The sequence below is a fragment of the Galendromus occidentalis genome, unplaced genomic scaffold (genome assembly GCF_000255335.2).
Source record: "Galendromus occidentalis unplaced genomic scaffold, Mocc_1.1 scf7180000077459, whole genome shotgun sequence".
NCBI classification, from domain to species: Eukaryota; Metazoa; Arthropoda; class Arachnida; order Mesostigmata; family Phytoseiidae; genus Galendromus; species Galendromus occidentalis.
The window spans coordinates 298,767-321,722 of record NW_003805447.1 but is presented as its reverse complement, the minus strand read 5'-3'; the positions used below and the strand labels follow the sequence as shown (position 1 = coordinate 321,722).

Sequence of the window (22,956 nt, the reverse complement as noted above, 5' to 3'; positions counted from 1 at the left end):
AATTTCGCTTCATCTCATATTCATCTCACGTATACGGGGAAAGTGAAAAATAAGCCCGGCAAGTCTGTCGAGTTCATGCAGCGAGACCGTTTGACAGCGACATACGAGTTCAAATTTCGTAGAGTCTCAGCTGGCACTGCTCTTTCCCCTCTATGCAATCAGCTCGAGTGAGTCCCTGCGATTGTCTCAAGCGTTTGATCTCCCCGATGTGAAGCCTCTCCTTTCCGCAATCGCTGTAGCGCGCTGCGAGCTTCATGCATTCGACCATCTGATGGAACGGGCTGAAAAACAATCGTGGGCATTAGGCTAATGCCAAATTAGCTCACAGTATCTCAGCAATATATGATTTCACACATGTCCACAGTAGGACCGCAATTGGGATGTCCCACATAGACGCTCAGCCGTTCGCGTGGATGAGAGCGAGGGCATTGTAGTCCTTGAAAGCCCGCTTCTGATAAATCTACTGCTGTGATGTTTCAGAGGAGGCGTTTGCTTTGCCCTTCCAGAGAAATCTACTATTGTCCGGCTTCTGCAGAGTGCAAGCTCCAGGGATAGAGATCGATGGAGACAGAATTCGGATTTTCCCATTGAACCTCGACGTCTCCTTCTTACCAGCAGTTGAAGTTGGATTGTAGATCGAATCCAGTTCTCTGAAGGTCGTTGTGGAACTTTCTATCGCATGTTGATGAGTCACGACGGAAACCATCTGGATCACAGGCGGCTGGGAATAGCATAATTTTTAGATGATGGTCACAGACTTGCTGGTCCCGTTCGAGTTGTTTTTCCCTCCGCTCTGTCTGTATCATATTAACACTTGGGGCAAGGACGACGGGGATTTCGAGACAGCTTCGATCTTCTTTGATTGACCTCGTCTACGATGAGGACGGTTCTATTGCAAATGGAGTCCAGGAAGCGCACGGCGGTCGCATGGTGCACCGAAAAGCTCTTAGCGGAGAGTTGGTGCACAGCGCCGTCGAGCGCAAGGGGGGGGGACATTTTACGACACAGCCTCGACCCGAGGCCCGAGACGGGATGATTTACTCACAAGAGATCGCTAGAAGCACAGACAGAGATACCACGGATTCCAGACGCATCTTTGGAGCGGCGAAGAAATTGTGTAGTACGTACAGAAACGCCGGGTAACGACATACCTTCCGTGAAAGTAGCGAGGGCTCGCCAAATGAGTCCTTGCCGGAAGATCCATCGACGATAGCGTTGTCGGTTTGGGTGGTAGCTCAGATGGTGGAGCGATTCACTTCTGTGCAATCCAAACCGCTTCGCTCTTCAGCGCGAATTCTGTAAAGTAGGAGCAGAAGCTCGCCCAGATCAAGTTCCGGTGTGAATTTCGAGACGTATACCTCGAAAGAGAGTCCGACGCATAGACAGAGGCTTAGCCGAATCGACCGCATTATTACGCGTCACTTTCTCCAAGCAAATCATTAGCTTCACGACCTTCAGGAGTTACGGTATCGTCCCTAGATTGAAGACAGACCCTTTCCCCCAATGCTCGTTACCTCACCAGCTACAATAGGAATTCTGGTCGGGCGATCTTGGCTCCCAAGAGAGGCTTGGGGATCTTAAACGCAATCAAAGAGGCGGATTTCTGTGTAACGAATTGGCGTTTCGGTATTTTCATTTCTGAATTCTCAAACCGACAAATCTTTGTCTGTTCCTCCATAGAACCTTTTCAAGTGGAACTGTGGCGTAAAAACTCTGGTAGCTCCGGGAGAGAAAAACATTAGTACATAGCCCGAAGCTGGTTCTTTGAGGCGAGCGGCAAACCGCTGCCGACTATCAATGCTCTCTCCGCACGTAATTGGTTCAGAATTTCGGTCAGTAGGCAGATCAGACGAGCTTCGGCAAGCAGCACTGGGAAATGGGGAGGCGGGCGAGGTCACGAGGGTCGATGCTTGGCTCTCTCAACGTTAACGGAGTTCCCCACTGCTGAGCAATTCCAGGGGTAAAACGGAGCGCGCCATGAGTTCTCTCTCACTGAGGGACGGTGCGAGCGGCTCGCAATAACTCTAGCATAGGTTCTCCGGAAGCCACCGAGGAGGCAGGGGAAGCGAGGATCTTCAGACGCAGTCGAAATAACATCACGGCTCCCGCAACGTGCATCTCAATTACCTAGTGCTATCACAATCGGCACCGTGATCCATTTGAGATCATGTCTCCGGTCGTGCTCAATGGACTTACCGGGATTCCTGGGTCCCATTCCTATCGATTGGTCCTCGTAACAGTAAAAAAAAACAGGTGAACTCTCGCACTTCGAGATCAGCGATATATACAGCAAATAAATGTATCCTCCACGACGTATTCTTCCCGCCAACTGTTTTCTGTGAGGCATCCAAGTTTGTATGCAATATTCAGCTCCATTTTCATGCCCCGAACCGTATGCGGTCAAATCAAGGATGCGGGTCGGAACTCTGAAATCGCGAATGTGATTGCAACAGCGACCCCGTCCGAAACTACGCTGCGGTTTCATCGGAATCATTATTCAAGCTTACGATGGAGGAGGATAGAAGACTACAGCTCGAAGCTATTCCCCTACACTTCAGACCCAGTGAGAGACGATGGAGCGGGTGACCAATCTTCAGTCGCGTTCACACCACGAGATGGAGCACAACGCTCAGGATGTACTACTCACAGACTTCGTTGCGATTCCTCTGCGAGATCGCGGGTGGCCCTCTTATCGGAGCCATCGTCTCCCCTCCTGGCCGACGATACTCCCCGGCTGGACCTCATATGCCCGTCTCATTTGAATGGCGACTGTCCGTATCGGAAAATTCATCACCGAAACAGATAAATTTTCGATTTATGTCTCCGTCGGAGAGCTGGATACAATGAGAACCGGAGCCAGACGTTGTGAAACGCGAATCACCGACGCCACGCGGTATCGTTTCAGGAAAGGAATCCATGCAATGAACCATGATAATTGAACATTGCCAACAGCTGATGTCAATCACTTCCCTTACGGCGATCCGCGCGGAAAGCCTCGCAGAAAACTTCGTGGAAAACCCTACGAAAACATGCTGGGAACCTTCCCGGGAGCCACCAACTCGGCATCCCGCACCACCCCCGTGAAATGGGAAGTCCCCTCATATAAACCACGGTTTTCACGATTGACGCCCCCCGATCCCCGATAACCGATTTGGTTATCATTGCACCAGGTCGATCAATGATTCGGAGGTGTCCCTCGGGCTAGGCCGAGAGCGACCCCGATCGAGGATTGAACGAATCTTTTTGTCTCGGCCCGAGCGCATCCGTTTCCCTTCCTTCGAAGAATGCCCCGATTCTCGGCCGTCGAGTTATTTTTTCATGGCTCTGAACTCCGCGCACGACGCTTGCAGCGGTCAGGAACACAAGTTACATCATCTGTCGTCGTTGAAGATCGAGAGCACTTCACTCTTCTGTCGGCCGTGGGTGGAGTGCCAAAGGCCGCTTCTCTCGCGGCTGCTGTCGCCAGAATCTCGGAACAGGCTAACTTACTCGTTCGTTCGGCCGCTCGGTCGGTCGTTCGTTCGTCCGCCTGTTCTTCGATGGTCGTCGGACCTGAGCCGAATCGAGTCGAGCCCGAGCACGCGTCTCAAGGAGCCACAGGTTGGACGGCTTGCTTTCTCGTCTCACCCATTCACCAGCTCGGTCTCTGGCTCGCTCCCTTTGTGACATATGTGCATCGCATAATGATGATGATGATGGAGCATGCTGAACTACGTAGGTCTGGATGTGGGTCTCCAGGTCACGACCCGTAGGGTTATGCATATCTGGGCGGATTCCCTCTTCACTTCTCTCCAGGGCGCAGTTCAAGGGTTCAAAACTTTGTGTAACCCAAACAATGGGAGACAACTTGCTCCGATCGTCTTCACCAAACAGAACAGAGGGTTTTTCTTCTCTCGGATGGCAGTGCAGACCCTCTGAGCGGGGCAACCCAGTTCCGCCGAGCCACTCGATTTCAATTTGACTTGCGCAAGATCAAGCTTCGGAAGGATTCTCACATATGAATATATCGTGCTGACTGAGCCGTGAGACATAGCTCTAGGGTCACGTTGGTGATGCCTTGCGGATGCAATCAGATCGAAGTCAATACGCGACGGCATGTCCTCTGTTCTGTGTTAAGCTCTGAAACTCCATTCGACTCCGGTGGTCCTCTTTCACCTTGTCGATATGACGACATCGCGAGCGTCAAGATTCGACACATCATTTTAGTTCGTCAAAATGTTCGACTACCCATGTGACGAACGAAGTAGACCGACGAGAGAGAGAGGAGACTGGAGGAACGCAGGCGAAGTCCGGTCTACGAGGTTTACTTTGGCCGAAGAAGTGACCACTTTTGGATACGAGATGATCGATTGTCCCTCCTGGAACCAATCCGTATGCCGGAGTGTTTTTTTGGGATACATTAGGACCTCATTGAATAAAAATTAAGTCACCAATTTTTTTGACGATTCTCCGAGATCTCCCTAGCTGTGGCGACACGGGTAGCAGTAAGCTTGCGGTGCTCGCCGGACCTCTGATTGAGAGTCTGTAGTCAGATCGGGGAAAAGAACTCTTCAGTGAAAATTGCACCCAATGCTGACCTCCCGAGGCCTTGGAATACTCATGAGTAAGGCTGGGAATAATTCACGGCATTTTTCCCGGAGTTTCACGGCAATTTTCACCCCCCATTGACTTCCTATGGAGGATCGCCTGAAAATACCGTGAAAATTCACGGCTTTTGATGCGATCGCGCCAACTTCCTAGCTCTTCTCATGAGTCGTGACGCTGAACACTCCCTGGAACAACGGCCAGAAGCGATAATGCCGTATTCAGATCGCTCGAGAGCGCGGATCGTACGAGATCTCCTCTGGGAAACAATTTGAAGAGGAACTTCACCTTTTTGTGGCTCAGACTGCTGAGTTCTTCCACGGAAGATGCCCGTCCATCATAGACTGCTCGCCTATGAGAGTCAACTCATCTGTGAGAGGCTGAGAAAATCATCTTTATATATGTACATATGTCTCTGAATGTTGTGGAAAGCATTTTTCACTTAGATAGACGTCATGGGTTCCTGCATGACGCCAGCCGATGAATGGAGGATAATCGCTCGGTGCATTGAGAGTCTCGGCGCAAGAGATCTTCGTTCAAAGAGGTACGTAATAATTATTGGCCGCGTTTTTTTTCAGACACAGAAATGTCGATACTAGCTGCCTCGAAAGGAGCCGAAACCCAGGTCGCCAAAAATTAAGAGCGTCGATATTCAGGACGCCAGAAGTCGTCGATCGAATTGAGCCGAATTCCGCGGGGCGGCCACGCAGTGTTCGGCTTGAAAAGCCTACATACTGAAGCATTGGGATCAAAGTATGAAATTTGCCGCTACTCATTGAGGGTTAAAAAAAAATGAAGATATATCTCCTAGCACTCCTGCATCGTGAAACCTGTGTACATTCTAGCAGTTACCTGTCTCAGACAATCCGGGAATGACTCTGGGGAGACGAGTCTTTGGAAAATGCTCGGAGGAAACGAGTCAGCTTGTTGAACGATGGTACGAGCTGACGGTAGCGCGAGAAAATCATGCTCCCGAAAGTCGAATGCTTGATCAGAGAGAATAATGTAGTCAATCTACTAGTTGCACCGCCGCGCCGGCTCGTTTTGTGTGCCGTACGTAGCGGGACGACGTGAGCATGTAATCACAAGCGCGCGGCGCCTTAACGAGTCAAGCAGCTGTTCCCTCGCGATTACGGAGATAAGCTTGGAAAGAGAAGTGGATTTCGAAGAAGAAGCATTTTGTCTTCCTTCGGGACGTGTGATCGGTATTTCCGCCTGGAGGAATTTTCGGCGCACTGGGTTTCGGCTACCTCAACTTTCGGCGTACTCGGTTTCGGTTAGACGAATTTCGGCGTTCTGGGTTTCGGCGTTAAAGTTTCGGCTTACTGGGTCTACACCGATACTAGCTGCGACAATTGCGCTGCGTCATGCGACAATTCCTCCGGACCTCGTCCGAAGAGAGGTCGGGAGCGCGGAAGCCGGAGCTATTCCCCGCGAGCATGGGGATTAGGGAAGTAGTCCCTCGAAGACTCCGGGGACTTCCTCATCGAGACAGCGTCGATGAGACGATCCGGATTTCCGAGGCATGAGCAGGCAAAGGAACAGCTCAGGCTACTGAGTGAGCTGGCTACCTGTGCCTCGTTTTCCTCGAAAGTCGGCTACACAATCCGGAGGGATCGCGAGGAATTGTCCACTCAGCTCGCTGTTGGAAGATTCAATCTCACGTTCGCGCTCCCCGTGCCGTAATCTTCGAGAAAACCTCAGTGGATGGCTCATCATCCAAAATCGATTCACGGACGTGTTAGAACTCCTATCTGATCCTCAGGGGAGGGAGTCGTGGTTACACAGTGCTCGTTCACTCTCTATTTCGGAGTTCGTGTACCGTTTTATCACGTTTATCTGTGATGCCTCCTGAGGAGTGTGGAGGACCACCCGAGTCGGGTGCAGGCTGGATGGTAAGTGAATCCTCACAAAACCTGCCCCAGAGACTTCCTGAAAAAATTGCCTCAGACGAAACAGGAAACTTCTGCCCACAAGGAAATTCGATGCGATCAACTCTTCCAGCCGAGGAGTCTGCGCTCCTCATCCTCGATTGATATTATTTGGGTAAGCTCGCGGATGATGGATACCATGATAGCTTCGAAGCGATCAGGTTTGAGCTCCCGTGCTCGGTGTTGCGACCCGATGATCCTATGGTCTACCCTCTAAAAGCATGTCGTTTCAACTGGTCCTGATTTATGCCTCGGTTCTATATGTTGTGCATGTCACGATGATTTTCTTCGACGACGAAGAATCGCAAGTAGTAGGTACGCGTCGCGTCGAGCGAGTGTTTGTTTGTGTTGTTAACGATTTCGTCTCGTTCGACCGAGATTCCGAACAGGGTCGTGAGTCATTCAGTCACAACAGTCCGTCTCCGGAGCACCCCTTCAGTCAACAACGGTGAGAGAACAGGAAGATAAATGGGAATCAACACCTCCTTCAAGTGGGTGCCCATTCTTTCGATTTCTACTCGTTACATCATCAGCAGCAGCACGAAAAGCTCCAGACGCGGCGCTATCAACAACGCCAGCAGCACTCGGCCGGTCACTTCCTTCTCTCGTCGAGTAGACGACGACGTCTCACTCACATTGTGCCATTGTGAAGAACTCGTGAGGGCGAGATTTTCCTCTCTCTCAGGGCTCAAGACCTTGCGGAGACCGCGCGCTTCGGGTCACTAGATCACTGGAACGCCATGGAGTTAGGATACTACTATACGCAGAAGACGCCCTACGACAAGGCCTTGGAGGCACGGAAGGTAAGGACCTGAAGATTTACGGAATCCCGCGATAACTCGTCCCTTCTTCTTCGAGCAGGATCCTGAGCTCTCGATCAGGATCGATAGATTAGGAACCTCCCTCGATTGACAGTCGTGCTCAACAGGAGCCTCTGGGATTTCAGGTGCTCAAACCTTTGATGGAGAAAAAACGTCGCGCGAGGATCAACCAGAGCCTTGGAGAATTGCGACGCTTCCTCTTAGATAGTGGCATCCGTGATAAGAAACTTGATCCCGAAGGCTCCTGCAAACGTGTCGAGAAGGCCGATATACTGGAACTGACTGTCCGATTTCTACACGAGAGCCATATGACATGTGGTTCGGGACCAGTGACGCAACAGAATGACACCCGGAAGGATAAGCTAGTTCTTCCCCTCGCCAGTGAGAAGAATCTCAAAATCAAGAGGAAATGGAGCGCGACTTCTCCCGACGACCAGCAGCTCCCGAAGATCATCTTCGACAAGTTGCGTTTGGAGTCCTCCGAAGACGACAGCGACGAAGACCGCAAGGAGCCTCAAGTCGTGCCAAAAGACAGCAGTATGTGGAGACCGTGGTGACGTGTGGATATGCATCCACATCGGCTCTGATGATCACTTTCATTGTTCCTGAAGCGGCATTTTGTACAGATTGAGTCAATCATTTTGCTTGGACTCTTCTTCGGACGCGACCGATTAGGCCCATGGCCGACGGATTTCAAGGTGTTAACTTCGAATCTCCTTCAACTGTGATAATAGTATGTTTAATGTGAGATCCAATAAAACCAATGCATGGAAGAGGACCGAGGTCTATCATTGCGGGGAAGAGATGTGATTTGTCGAGCTTCTCGGAAAAGCCAGTTTTCGAAGGTTTCCCAAGGTCATTCCAGTTAACCGTCGACCACGGGGGTTCACGGAGGAAGGGAGGCTCGCAAGTGACCGTGTTTTTTTTTGTCTTATCCTGCAGCTCCCATCGGCTCTATTGCCCATGGTCTCCAGCGTTGATCAGGATGTGCGGCTGACAGCACGTAGTCAACGGAGGAGTGAGGCCCGCGATGTCCCTTATGACGCTGACCAAGTGAGGCCTCGACTGGTCTTCTGTGTCATTTACTCATTTTTTGCGTGATGGCTCCGCGACGGAATCGGTTTCCCGCTCCATGTCTTTCTCCATCCTCGACGGAGGAGGCCTCGAGGGTTCGGAGGGCGGGATTTGGCCACCGGAGCTCGATTCCCCATGGTCGGTTGAATCTATCCCGGCCTTCGGCCGAGGGAAAGGATGCCTCCACTCCCGGTCTCCATGATCAGTTTTCGGCTGGCGTATTTGAGTCGGCGCATCATCGGCTCTCGTGAGACTACACGAAGGCTTTTCCACGGCGAGCAGGCTTCCTGATGTCCCTCGAGCCTATTCATCGCTTTTGCTCAGTCAGTTGAACCCAGCACACGATTCTCACGATTAAATATGGTTTTTTTAATTTCTCCGTCCAAGGATTAGTCTGTCTGCCTCTCACTCAACATTTGCTCTGCGGAACATGGTCTCGCATCCGACCGAGCCTTGGGCAAGACGGGACACATATCGACTGACTTCTCCGCATATAATGTCTCGGATGTTCGCTGCGTTTGGAAACCTCTTGGAGCCCCCGGAGCATCATAGAGAGAGACAATGGACCAGATACCATCGCCTCGAAAGGAACGCAAATCTATTCCGGTTCCAGCGTCGGACTCCACTCCGAGAGAGATTTCGACAGGGACGCCTCGCGCGTCTATCGGAGTACATCGGAGCGAGCGTGTTCGCTAAGAGATCCCGCATAGAAATGGCTTTTCTGCTTGCGAAGCAATACTTTGGTTTCAACGACGCTGACACCGCGGTCTGGATCCGGAAGAATTCCTCCCAACATGGAAGAGGATGCGATCGAGAGCGCATACAGACCAGCATGCGAGGAATCCAGTACGAATTGTCCGAAAAAAATTGATTTCCCGGGCAGCCAGATTTCGTAGGAACTTTAATTTCTCCGTCGACTTGACGAGGCGTTTTCGGTAGTCTCTCGAATATGAGCAGAGCTTCGGGTCGATTATAGGCACAGCGGTCTTCACTTTACGACAAAAACCCGACCAGAACACGCAGCACTGAAATCTCGACGAAGCCCATTTGCACCTCGACAGGTTTCGGTTAAGTGGCTGAGTTGGAAGCTTGGGCAATAAAAGCCAACAATTCCTCCAGTGGTCGAATGTCCAAAAGGATTAACTCGATTCTTGCAGAGGCAGCCAGGGACGAATTCATTTGACGCTTCACCGCGCTCAGGGAGCTCCTGTTGTAAATCTCTTTCGGCCGATTCTCGCCCAGCGAGCCGACAGGCTACTCGTTCGGCCGGCAAGTCGAGGCCGCTCGGTCAATCGGACGCTCGCAATCCCTTCTCAGCTTCGGCTTGCATCGAGAAATCACAGCGATTCCTTGATCTGGGCGGACAGCGGCTATTCCAATGTTCGAAAAATTTACGAGGGAATCTACGATGCCTCAAGTCTGCGAGCTTAGAAATACGACTGACCTTCCCGTACGAGTCCTTCGGATAACAGCGTCTCCGACCGGGCGACCGGCGGATCCGTTGGATTTAGGCTCGTGGTTAACTAGGAGTCAAGTTAATCCATTTGTGGACCGTGAGCGTGACGAGCCAAAGAATTACAACACCAGCTCTGTCCTCTGCCCGGTGGGTACTCGTGTCTCGAGGATTGCGCCCGAGAGCAATCGATACGGGTTTTCGTTTTCGCTGGGGAAAGCCGTTTAATATCGTACCGGCGTCGAGACCTTTCGGCGCTTCAGATTTCTGCTGTCGACGCCGCGGTCCTGGAAAACCATGCGGCGGATAATCATGCTATGAGGATCTCTGCCTGGGAGCCGTCACGCCCGCTCCGACCACATGACGCGAGGTCGAGCGCCCCAATTTCCTCCTGAACTCCTGATCGAAGAAGGTGTAAAGTGTTCCGTTTTTCCTATTCTCTGATCAATCGTCTCTGACGACGGCAGCATCGACAATGGAGGTGGAATCGAAGGTTTCGCTCCGTCCCCAGTTGTCATTGTTGTGTTCTCATAACGAAGATGACGAGGCAGCGCGAAGAAGCCGTCAATGTCAATCTGTGAATGGAGAATCAACACAAACAGAGATCAGCCGACTCCCAACCTACAACCACGCCTCTTTCGTCGAAATAGAAGAAGAAAAATTGACGCTCTTGTGACTAGAAGGTATCGACTTCTTTCGACGTAGCACTCTGGCGCAAGACACTGATCGCCGACTCCGAGCTGCAAACAAATAATGATTCGAGCCACTCTCAAATAATTCACCGCCGTACAAACGACTGTGTTTTGTGCAAACATTCCGCACGCCCCGAATCCCGATGTTTTGCTTCGAGTGGACTTCACTTGTCGCAGCCTTAATACAATATGTACAGAATGGGTTCGCCCTACCAAAGGAGGAACGCCTGCGCAGTTTGCGGTGCAAACGGCGCGTCCCAGGCCTCGAGCTCCTGAAGTCGGCGAGCCTTAACTCTCAACACCGGGCTTGAGTCCCCGTAGAGCGATAGTGAGCATGGGAATAGATATCGGCGCGAGGCTAGGAGGGCGAGAACTTATCGGGACCAGTCGTCGGAGTTACCTGGAGAGCTCCTAGGCGTGCGCAGGTCCGAGAGCGGTCAACTCAGAGGAACGGATCACGTAGAATCGTTCGACAGAACGCCGAGCCGACAACCCCTTGGGATGACCTTTCTCCCTCACAGCATGGTCAATTGGCCACTCGCCCCTATCCGAGCTGGGAAACGCGATTGATTTCGATCATCTCAGGGAGCGGGCGACCTTTGCCACGAACGCAGCGCTGAACAGTTGTGAACAGAAGGCGCGCGATTTCAGAGTTCGTTACGGATGAATTGTGGCAGCAAATAAGCAGGAAACCAGCTACAGCATCGTCATCATCATCATCTATGGAAAGAAAGTGAGCTCACAAATCAAATCTGAACCGAACAAGCCGAGCAGCCCAAAAGCAAGTCCGCCACTAGTTACACAGCTACGCTCGGTTAGGAAGAAAAAAGTCACCAGACGATGAATATTCTAAATGGCCGCTATATGGCCGGAGAATACAATGCAAAGCGACCCCAACACCAGTAAAGGTGAAGGCGGCGGCGGCAGCGGCGAAACTACTAACAGAATCACCCTTTGCTTCTCGCCAGTTATGATGAACGACCTCTAATGGACGGCCAAACACAATTCGACATGCCGCCGTCATCTACTTAGCCGGCCGGTTGTTGGCCAGTTCGATCGCTGATCGGTCTCCTTACCGAATGAATGCGTACGCGGCAGCCCAACCGAGCGGCCGGCGGACTACACCTCTCGGACAACATAACTTGACCTAACCTGACCGATTCGAGCTCTGAGAGAAAGCGAAACTCCCGCGAACATGAAATGTTACCGCGCCGATGGCTTCCGTGCTATTCGTCATCGTTTCAAGCATTGTTGTTGTCGTTCGATGTACGAAGCTGGACGCGAACTCTTCGTGTCGAACAGCCCCACCGACTCGCTCCGAAAGTTCGGCGGCAGAACCGATCGTGAACTATTTCCGATTCCCTGGTCGAAGCAAGCGGAGCTGCAGATCGAGGGCAGTTTCCAAATCCCGGACACTCGCGCGCTCTCTGGAGAATCGTTCCCACTGTCAAATCTGGTTTGTGGTCTACTCTGAGTGAGACGGAAGGAAGACGAAAAATGCGACTCTTGAGTTCACTGTTCTTCTAATGTTCGAGAGCCTATTCTCTTCAGAGAGTCGTATGGTCCCCGCCCATGCTATTCGATCTTTATGTTGTTGTTTGCAAATACAAAGCTCAGTGTCATATTGCTGCTCTGCCCGCATATGAATCCTCCGCTCGGGCCCGCATATGCTACGGCCGCTGTCTCGACAATGCCGATCTCATATGAACTTATCTAACTCTGAAGATCTCACTCGTTGCTCATTTGAAAAAGAGAACCACTCACTCACACACATACACCGGAGGAGTTCGTGCCTGTCCATCAGCCCACCGGAGACTGTATTATGATGTCATATCGTTGGAATCATACCTACCGGTCCGAGAATCCATCAACTGGACTGATGTGGATCTATTGGCTCCGAGTTTCATTTCGTCGTCGTTTGTGGTGCGTGTCCTCGAGCCAATCTTTATTTTTTCCTGCCATTCAGTGCCACCCACTTGTAATCCATAATCTGTGCCGTGGTCCAACGTGCCACGCCGCACGTGTCGCTGCAGAGTACGGTAGAAAAGAACCTTCTATTTTCCGGGAAGGGATCCTTCAAGATCCTTCTTCATGGGAGTGGAGCTCGGGTCGGGAACTTTTATTCATAGGCTTCCAACGAAATCCGCTGAAATGCCTCGGGTAACTTTAAGTTGAGACATTCCTTCAGACAATCAGCAGTCAGCCAACCAGTCGACAACAGAAAGCTCGTGCTCCAACCCCCGCATACTTCGCATTGCGTCGTCTCAAATGTCATCCAGCAATCCTGCCACATCGTCAACATGGCCATCATCATGATCATTATGATCCATGTTGAGGGCTTTGTGCTCTATGTTTTGAGCTTCTGACTCAGACTTCACAGGCATGAGAGCTCATTTGAAATTCGGGCGTGCGTCGCGACGCCAGGTCTACGCTACGCTTATAGCTCTTGGCTGTGGAACCCGCTGAGATGAAACCCAATCCGTTTGTCCCACGAACAAAGCGCTCGGGTTGAGGTTATGTAAACTCGACCCGAGCCCGTTGGAGGTCTCTTCACATTGTGTCGGAGTTTGCAAACTAAGCCACGGTCAATCTCACGCTTTCTTGCGCCCGATCGAGTGTGAGTGAGTACGTGACCTCAATCGGTCGTACTTATCTTGAAACGACTGAAGTCGGAGTCGAAAATTTTCCGCGAGTTCTGAAAGTCCCGCTTTGCACAAGTCTTGTGCACATCTCTGCTCCGAAAACCACGGCCCTGGAGAGAAGTTCGCGTGAACACAGAGGGCTCCACGGAATTCCTCCGTCCCGGAGACTTCGAGCCGTTGACTCGGATTAACAGAAGGATGGTCCCTGAATGTTTCGCTCAAGCCTGTGGATGGTCCCAAATGCAGAAGCTGTCTCAGTCGTACAAAACAGTCCGAAGAAAGCAGACAAAACGCATGAAAGCGAAGCCTTTACCTCGCTGCTATCCAGCGCAAAAAGCGAATTCTGAATGAATACCGCCGAAGAAGGACAATACACAGACGGGAACTTTCTAACTTTGCGCGATAAGCCGATTAAAGGGAGATTTTGCAGACGGACGAAGACGCCCTCGGCTCTTGCCAGAGGGTATCCGTCAGTCCAAGCCAAGGCTCCCAATGATGCCAGTCCGGCAGTCTCGGGAACAGTGTGAAGCCCATCGAGGGTTCCTGAGCTGCAGACGGGGAGCTTCTCTTTCGACGTGACATGAATTTTCCTCCCGGGAAGTATCACTTCTGTATTTGCAGAAATTTCCCGTGGTGATGGGACTCGGATCCGCATCGTTCCACCCTCTTCGGAAGCACGAGTCAGAGTTTTCATCTAAATAGGAAGGGTTGCAGATAGACTCTGAATCAGATGGTCGTCTTGTTTACTCCCAAATATAGCTTAAACCAGAAATCGGATCACGATCATCTTCTCAAAGTCACTCGCGCGAATACTCCATCCGGATCTGTGTTCGGCTGGGCTAAACCTGTACAATGCTGCCATCGGACGCACGTAGTTGACTCCAGCGGGGAATCCAGGTGGGGCGAGATATGCTAGCGCGAGACACTCTCTGCTTGTCTCTGTCCGCAATCTCTCGGAGGAGCGGCGTGAACGATGGCGACGATTCAGTCGCTCGATTCCCCGACTGGCGTCCGAAATGCGTCAAGATCGGTGTGGGTAATAAACAGGGGCGGATTTTCGTTTTGCATTCGAAGTCGTTTATTATATGCGCTCGACGTGTTACCTGTTTAATTGTATGCTATTAAGTGTTTGTTTGTTTGTTGGTTCGTTTGCTGGTACATATATGAATCATCGCTCGTATATCTCTGTTAATACTCTGCCGACTAGAATGCACAGCTTATTCGTTGAAATCCAAGCTATTCCAGCACCAACGTTTCTCGCATGTCGCAATAATTTCAGGCGGCCCCTTCAAGGCTGCGAGCAGTACTACTGCCGCACTCCACTTCAGAGCACCGCCGACGGAGGATCAGCTGATCAGAATTCAGATCTCATTCAGCCGTTTTCGGAAATCGCGGGTCTCAGCGAGAAGTTCAACGTCGGATATGGCCTGGTGAATCTCCATAATAGTATGGTGTAGGATGCCAGTATATATTTGTAGAGTGAACTCCAACAATGTCGATAACGTTCACCCGTGTGCCAGAAGGTACCGAAAATAGTTTGGCGAAGCAGCGAGTGAATTTCCTTCGGTGTCCGGTGTCCCGGGGGAGTCACTCGGGGAAAAATATATCCAGACCTTTTTCCGTCACCGCTATAGTGAACTAAGGTAGAGCGCGAGGATATTTTGGACCAATATCGCACAATTTTCCGCGAGCAAATCTCGGTTCCGAGGAACTCAAACGGGTTTCTCGGGCAACAACCTTGCACAAGGACCCCGATTGTCAATCGATACAACGCCAATCCGCGGGGCTAATCAGCGATTCCAGATAGAGTATTGGTAGAACTGACTGAGTCTTCTCGGGAATCAATTTTTCATTTCTCGAGCAAGAGCCGATAAAGGTTGAACGAGGAATTCCGAAAAGCGAATCAGAAAGAATCATAGCTTTCATCCAAGTGATCCTACATGGCGGAATAAATAGTATCAACATCCGTTCGATCCCTCGTGTTTTCTGAAGACCGCCTGGGACGATCGGAAAATTCGCTGTCCATCACGAATTCCTCAACCTCTTTTTCCCGGATAAATAATATTAGAAGCGACAGAACTTCCTATCGTCTTTTTCCCGATCGCGAATTCCGATCTCTTGGTTCCGATCGCGAGATAAGGAACTCGGATGAAATCATTCAATTATAACTTAGAAACTCGCCGTCGATCTGCTCTCAAACGTCGAAGAGCGGGAACACCAGCGATACCTGCTCTTCGGCTCTGAGCAAATCACCGATTCGCATCGGAAATCACAGAGGCTTCCCGGCTCGGAAATCTGGAGGCTCCGTCCTCTCGGCTCTTGTTCTAGGAAAATATTCATCGGGAACCTACTCCTGTTCGCATCCGAGAGAAGCGTTGAGTTCTTGAACGTAGTTGAAATGAAGAGCGTTCCATCTTAGCCCCAATCATAAATTAAAAGGCCCAGTTTCTCCTCGCATTAGCTCCGGAATGAGTCGCGGACTCATGTTCAGGGTTCATCTAGCTAAGTAGTGGTAAGGGAGCTCAGATTTCGTTGTCTCTCGTCGTACGCCGCGATTCGACAGTTGGCATCTGTGTGAAAGTCCGCTTTTTGTGTTTTACACAGAGTTTACAGAAAAAAGGTTTCTCTACTCGTAACGAAAAATTCGTTGCGACTAAAATCATTTGGCAAAGTGCATTCATTCTCTGTGTTATGATCGCCCGTGAGCAGTTCATTTCCCGACTCCCGAGACCCGCTCCTGACTCGCTTCCGGACCATCCTTTAGAAGGCAGCGTGCAGAAAAACGGGAAGTTATTCGGACTGCAAGAGATTGTTCATGTGAATGGGAGCCAGCGAAATATGGGACCGACTCCTGCATCAGGCAGATGCGTCATCTTCTCATTGAAATTCTCTACAGACCCATTCATTGTCGTCGGCTCCCTGCATCCGATCCTGAGGCAACTCATCGTCATCGTCATATTGGATACGTTGCTTCATGGACGCGATGAGCTGGGAAAAAAAGTTCCGTCTTCTCGTTAGGCGCGATCTCTCAGGAGGCTAATTATAAGCGAATGCATTCCCTATTCCAATAGGCTACGCTCAGAGGATTGCGTGGAAACGACTCACGAGTTCTTGTCGGAGTCTGTTGCTCGACTCGTTGACTTCAAAGTAATTCGAGCCGCGATTTTCTCCGGCACTCGGAGTGAACTTCGGAGCAGGACGGACGACTTCGGGAGCATCGGACACTGTAAACGGAGAAAGTTGGCTTCACGACACTTTCACGGCTCTGACACCGGAACCTGACGTTGGAATGGATTCAAATAAGAGGTGTACAAATATCTTCATAGACGAGGCGCGCCATGCAAACCGAGACTTGAATTGAACCGAAATTAACAAACAGATATGGATGAGGCTTCGAGCGAGTTTTGCGGAAGCTGTCGATTCGAACAGCTGTGGTGCCCAATGGACAAGATAAGCGTGAACACCATGACCGTTCCGAACGGTTGTGGAACCCGAGTCAGAAACAGAAATCATGATAACAAGACCGAATGCGGAGCGGATAGCAATTTGGTTACTCAAGGAGACGGATAGAAGACAGATATGTACATGACATAGAGGATAGTTAGATTGACACACACCAATAGCTCGGTTAACACCGGAGATGATTAGAAGAAGGTAGGAAGTACGAGAAGCCTGGTTGACACATTGTCAAAGGTGAAAAGAGTTGAATATGCGAGTTCGGCTCCCATGAGCCTAGAAGCGGTCCAACACCAGTCTAGAACATCCTACTCTTTGTGTTGTTTGTCTGTTTGTGACCGCCCGACCATCAAACGACCGGGGACGGTTCGCGAATCAATGGGTCGGCACCCCAGCCAACCAAGAGGTCCTCCAACCAGCCCGACCGATCATCTGACAGCGAGCGTTTCATCATCACCCTACATACACTGGCTCATCTGAACCGGCCTCAGCGAAACCCTCGCGGGTACTTTGCCACAGAGATCCGTAAACTGCTTCGACGTCATCGTTGGCTGCCACGTCACCCGGGTGTCCGGAAAGAGATCATCTTGGAAAAATTCAGATCGCAGTCGCGGAACCTGGAAGAAAGTTTTTCGCGCTTCAGCTAAGCTCAATCTGATAGATCCCAAGATCATATTACGCAATGGTCATCAGAGCGACTCGGCCAGCGACCATCGAGCTGGGAAACACGGCGCGGCGATGGGGTTCTAACCTTGAAAGCCAACGGCTCCACGGTTGTCGTGGTCAGGCGGAAACACGTGGCGAATTCAACTTGGGCCACGTTGCATGCGTTCTTGTGCAGGAACGAAACGCTTTGGTGTGGTCCCGGGCACTTGAAGTGGGACAGTGGGAAGAAATTCGGAGTGTCCGCCAGAACCTCGAAACAGAAGATCGTCGCGTCCCCTTTCCCTGTCAGGAACAGCGTCGAGCTGTCCTCGTCGTAGAACGGGATGAGGATCGCCGGGCTCACATCGATGCCTTCGGTGTGGATCAGCGTCAAGCTCGAGGCGTCGTATAGCGTGATTTGCCGGGCCGACACCTTATCGAAACCTGTCGTGATGAGATGAGTCCCTCCCAGAGCCCAGCAGACACGCGCTCCACGGGTACCGCTCGGGCCTAGGCCTGTCAGGAGAGGCTCGGCCGATCGGCGCGGGTCGAACACTCGAAGTCTTTGGTCTTTGGACACAGTGGCTAATAAACTTCCGTCGGGATGCCACGCCATACTGAAGATTTGATCGGTGTGCCCTTCGAGCTCGTAGACGTAGGTTTGCTGGTCGAGGTCCCAGATCAGGATCGATTGGTCCTGCGACGCAGATGCCAGAATGTCTTTGGCTGAAGGGTGGAATTTGAGCAGCGTTACTTTGTCTTTGTGACCCTTGAGCTCAAAATCAGGTTTAGTGAGTGACTCGGTGAGCCCGTTCTCCGGGATGCTCCAAACGCGGATCCGTCCATCATCGCACGCTGCCGAGGAGAAAGGGGAATTAGTCATTGATTTAGAGAGTAACTACTAGATATTTCTTGGAAGAATATAATCTTTGAATTTCCGCCGGCAATCAGGCCCCTCACTAACCGATGGCAATCCTTGAATCGTCGAAAGGATCCCAGCAGAAGTCCATAATGTTCGACCCGCAAATAAGCGACGGGAGAACTCCAGCGTTGAGTCGGCCTCTTTTAGAAACTTCAAGAATAGCCAAATGACCTCCCGAAGTTGCTAGCGGTATAGCGACTCTGGTGGCGTTGGCCCGGAAACCCTCGCTCTCTCCGGGAATAGTTTTACAGAGCGGAGGCAAATTACTGATCTGAGTCTCTCGGGTTCCGAGATTGCCGTTGAGGTGTCGATATTTGGAAACTCGAACTTTGAAACCGCCTCCTTTCGACGGTTGTCGCTTGACCTTGTTGTCGAGAGCCTGATGATGGCGTCCGTTGTTGTGTTGTTCATTATTGTTGAATTTATTATTTGAGCTCTCGTCTACACTCTTCGCAGGTACGAGTTTTGTCCGGGGTGCGGGTTTCGGCGCCAGGCTTGGTTTATCTACAGCCACGGTCTGCTGTCTTAAAAAGTTTCGCTCTTTAAGCGGTTCGGAATCTTTTTTAATATAGCTTCCACGGTTGCCGTCCGCTCCGGCGACGCCGACATCCGAGGTGAGCCACTCGGTGGCCGCACCTGTTCCCAGCTCATGGTCGAAGCGGATGAGATCTCTCGTTCTCTTCGAGGGGTCGAGACTGATAAGCGGAACTTTTGTATTGTTCTTTCCCGATAGCCACTCGTGGGCAACGTTCGCAGGAACTGGAGCCCTCGTGTCGGGGAAGATGTCCGCATGGAAATCTCGGTAGGATTTGCGCGGAACGTGGTAGCTTATGGGTACGATGCAGTCCTTGGTGAGTATTTGAATTCGATTCACTTCGCCCTCCATCACACTTAGCGCTCGTTTCGGTACGAGGCAGGCTCCCTTGGTTTGTACGTCGGCGAGATACTTCGAACACTCGTACAAGAACGGCTCTTTGGCAATGTCCACCTCCCAGAAGCTGACTGTGATATCGCCTTTGGCTACCAGGAAGAGCATGTTTGTGTCTGCGGGACAGTCGCAAGGTTAGCGAGGGGAAACGAGTCGACGGAATTTTCCTGAAGTTCCCATTCCAACTTCGCGGTCTACTCCCCTTCCCCTCGGCGAAACCGCTCTCTCGTGAATAATAAAAATAATAGCTGACCTGACCGTAATAATACGATGGATTATATGGAGGGAAATATTGATGTAATGATTAATTCATAAACATACCGATATCGTAGAGAGGAAGGTAGATTCCGAGCGAGGAATCCCCGGCCAGCACTTTGAGCGGATTCTGCAGATTCCTCACATCTCGGAGCGTCACTTCTCGTTCGCGATTGGCACCGAGACCGGTCGACAAGACGTGGTCGGTGTTCCCGAGCCAGACGACTCGGGAATCTCTGTTGTTAGCGTGGCCTTGAGCGTACTATAACGAGAGCGAAAGTGCGATACGGTCAGAGCTCCCGCGAGGAAGAGGAAACAGAAGCAAGGACGACCGGCCAGACTGAGAGCTGGAGCAAAGATGCCCGAAAAACGGCGCCCTCGTTACCCGTCCCGGACATTGAACGATAGAGAGAGAGCCTTACCGCACAGGAGTCCTGCACTCGCGGATCCCAGATACGAATAGTTTTGTCGCGTCCCGTGGAAACTAATTTCGTTCCATCGGCTTTCCATGATACGCTCTGGAGAAGCTCTTCATGACAGCTGTTTGTCGAAATTTCTTTGGCTTTGGAAACGTCCCAGAGGACGAGTTTGTTATTGGCGGACGAGGCGAGAACGCAATCCACGACCGGATTCCACGAGACCGTCTCCAGACGGCAAACACCACTCGAGGGCTTCAGAGTCTCCTGCGGAGGGAAACGCGAGAAGCTCAGAGAGGCTTCCCGAACACGGGCGAGCTCTTGCTCGAGAACGAAGAAAAAAATCGTGAACTCCGGCCGCTTACCAGTGGATCGACCTTCGCGTTCGCCTGCACCGCCTCAGTGAGCAACGCTTGAGGGATCTTCCATATTTTCACGTATGCGTCGTGTGAGCACGTGGCTAACAAGCTGTCGTCATATCCGCAGAAATCGAAGTCGGTTACGAATTCGGCGTGAGCGTGTAGCAGTGGAACCCCTCGGGTTTTTTTACCTGCGCGAAAGCCATCCAGATCAATCTTCCGCTCCACATTCGCCGGATCGCCGAGTCAATTTGCCGGTCGGTCGATCGATGGTGATTGTTCCTGACGCATGGTATTGGGGTAACTCACCGGCATCGTTCAGCGGAAGGATGCCCAAGCATCCTCCTCCGCGATTGTCAACGTTGAAGACTTTGAAAGCCGCTGAGCATTTGATGTGGTTCCCGAACGATTGTGGAGCTCCCACATTGATATCGCTGACCCAGCCCTTAAACAAAAGCCAAACAAATTACGCGCTGTTTATGACGGCACGACGGGCGCCGATGTTCGAAGCCGATTGTCTAGCTCGGTTAGGACGTTCGTAAATCTGACTTGACGGCTCATTTAGATTATTATGGAATCGGATATTCTATGCCATTGGAGCTTTTGCTCGCTAATTATTGTGTATGTATCCCTTGTGGTCGCGGCTCTGGCGGCGGCCGCGCCGGCTTCGACACTAAGGAGATTTTCTGCGGCGAACAGGGGAACCAAGTTTGACGGCGCGAGTCGCGCCCAACGAGAAAATCTCCATGAACGGCGAAGCGGCAAAAACTCAAGCAAAAAATGTCGCTTCAACGAGATATGTTGAGGCGGAAAATTTTCCCCAAGCTCGATCACAAGCGAACGGAGCGGAGCCGTTGCCGCCATCGCCACCATCCTCTTCGACGTCGCTGTCGTCCCGCTGCAGACTTCGGTCGAACGCTTCAACGACAGCATGTACCTCAACACCTCACCACAGCGACGTCGACAACAACGGCAGCAACAACGTGGACGGCAGCCACCAAAACCGTTGACTGATTTCGATAATTCCGCTTTGGATGACGAACACTGCCGAGAACAACACTAGTGGCCACGGAGAAAAAAATCTCCGATCCGAAACACTCTCGGTATTTACCTCTTTTTTTGGGACTTTAGGGGCCGCATTCTTGTATTTGGAACTTTTGAACCGGTACATCCTCTCCAGCGACAGTGTTCAATTTCGCCCGTCTGGCACCGATAACACCTGAAACGTCTCGGAAAGTTAGTTTGTCAGTTTCTCACGAGAGTATTGTTCTGTCAAGAGTTGCCGGGACAGCTGCTCTGAATCGAATACATTTGAGGAAAAAAAATTTCGGTCCCCCTGGGACCACCAGCCAACGGTGCCGTCCCGATGCTTCCCTGAAATCATCGTCGAGAAAGTCGAAGCGGAAGACCTCATTCATGGCTTCGGGAACTTCTTCAATTATTTCTGAAATGAGTTGTCAGGATGCCGGCGATAAACGATGTTGACACTGGCTATATCGATAGTAGCGCCGAACAATCTGGTGTCAACATAGTGTGTCAAGCTCATCGTTTGCGCCTCGAAGGCGAACGCAAGACGGCTCCGTTCGTAGAGGCATGACGAGCACTTTCTCGTTGAGCGGGCCTTCGGAGACGAGTGGTTTTTTGATTGCTCATAACTGAGCGTCCATCGCTCGGCTTCGATGAATGATTGGCCGAGTAGACAGAGTGAATACGACCGCAACCAACACCACCGTAACAAGCCCGCTGACCACTTCAAATCTTCGTTCACTCGATCGCCTCGATTGCGCCGACGTCGGTCACGGACAACCTTGACTAGTGGATCAGCAGATTTCTCCAAGCGACGTCTCCTTAACCCCAGCCCGCATGCTGATGATTCTTACGCGAATCAAGCCATGTGCTCCCCCTCGTCGAATGATTTAATCGCTCAAAGGAATTCTTTCGAAAAGTTCTTCCTGGAGAACGCGAACTCCAGTCGAGTGCGCTCGCACGAAAGTTTCGAGGATATCGTAGAGTATTGCCTCGTCAAAATGTCCCTCCCATGATCTCTCAGAGAGCGTAGCTGGGTTTCATATCGGCGGAGCGCGTGTCATTTCTGCTCGGGCGGAGGAGGGACGAGTACGCAACACTTTATTACCTAGGTGGTTATTGCAGTGCAACAAACACGAGGATATGCCCGAAAGCTTTCCCTATTTGGCCGGCGGGCATCGAGACGTCAACAGCCAAACGTGGAAACGCATCACTGGAAGTGTTCCTCGTCAGACCGCGAATCTAACTGCTGCTCACTGCTCGTAGTCCGTAGACAAAAGCCAACTTCCGAAGCAATCGGATTAACATCGAGCAGACAGCGCGATTCGTCAACTTACAGATTTCCTCACCTATCGAGCTCTCAGCCGTTATCGTGACATTGTTTCCAGGGCATCGAGCTTCAGACCACATGCTCGATGAGCCGTGGTGGAATACCGTTATTGGGAACGCGCTGACCGGAATGCATGCATGGACGCTTCTAGAATGACCAAGCGAGAGAAGAGGCGTATGGCTCGTGCTTCATATTCGCCGTATGCGAGCGTACGGAATTTCCAAAAGTCTGTCGGAACATTTCGTAGAGCGAGCTTTCGCTCGTCATGCATAGACGGCGGCGACGAAATCTACGAAGCCGATGGGAAAGAAATTTCCGCTACGCTGCCGGCTAAAGGTCAGCGTGTTAATGAGAAGCTGCTCGATGAAGTCGGATTCAAAATGACTTCACAGGGCGCAAGCCGATAGATTCGTCTTCAATCC

General features: G+C 51.3%; 2 protein-coding genes across 2 annotated transcripts; both read right to left on the bottom strand.

The window, feature by feature from the left end:
- Positions 1–109: 109 nt before the first annotated feature.
- On the bottom strand, positions 110–1,109 carry LOC108864355 (uncharacterized). Its single transcript, XM_018639823.1, has 3 exons — positions 1,046–1,109; positions 613–721; positions 110–281 (listed from the first exon to the last, which is right to left on the bottom strand). The coding sequence occupies exons 1-3, from the start codon at positions 1,092–1,094 to the stop codon at positions 110–112; spliced, it is 330 nt and encodes a 109-aa protein (XP_018495339.1). The 5' UTR covers positions 1,095–1,109.
- Positions 1,110–15,870: 14,761 nt separating this feature from the next.
- pod1 (coronin) lies at positions 15,871–21,349 on the bottom strand. Its single transcript, XM_018639827.1, has 12 exons — positions 21,290–21,349; positions 20,488–20,623; positions 20,197–20,369; positions 19,826–20,086; positions 19,470–19,665; positions 18,800–19,264; positions 18,263–18,760; positions 17,405–18,153; positions 17,120–17,270; positions 16,303–16,421; positions 16,096–16,185; positions 15,871–15,996 (listed from the first exon to the last, which is right to left on the bottom strand). The coding sequence occupies exons 1-12, from the start codon at positions 21,347–21,349 to the stop codon at positions 15,988–15,990; spliced, it is 2,907 nt and encodes a 968-aa protein (XP_018495343.1). The 3' UTR covers positions 15,871–15,987.
- Between the last annotated feature and the right edge of the window lie 1,607 nt (positions 21,350–22,956).

Bases quoted from the DNA above. Each gene is read 5' to 3' on its own strand.
- LOC108864355 (XM_018639823.1), bottom strand. From the start codon at position 1,094: ATGCGTCTGGAATCCGTGGTATCTCTGTCTGTGCTTCTAGCGATCTCT. The intron at 722-1,045 runs GTGAGTAAATCA...TGCTATTCCCAG, and splicing joins TGTGCTTCTAGCGATCTCTT to CCGCCTGTGATCCAGATGGT. The intron at 282-612 runs GTAAGAAGGAGA...ATTGTTTTTCAG, and splicing joins CAATCCAACTTCAACTGCTG to CCCGTTCCATCAGATGGTCG.
- pod1 (XM_018639827.1), bottom strand. From the start codon at position 21,349: ATGTACCGGTTCAAAAGTTCCAAATACAAGAATGCGGCCCCTAAAGTC. The intron at 20,624-21,289 runs GTAAATACCGAG...CTTTTGTTTAAG, and splicing joins CTAAAGTCCCAAAAAAAGAG to GGCTGGGTCAGCGATATCAA. The intron at 20,087-20,196 runs GTCGATCCACTG...TTCCCTCCGCAG, and splicing joins CGGTGCAGGCGAACGCGAAG to GAGACTCTGAAGCCCTCGAG.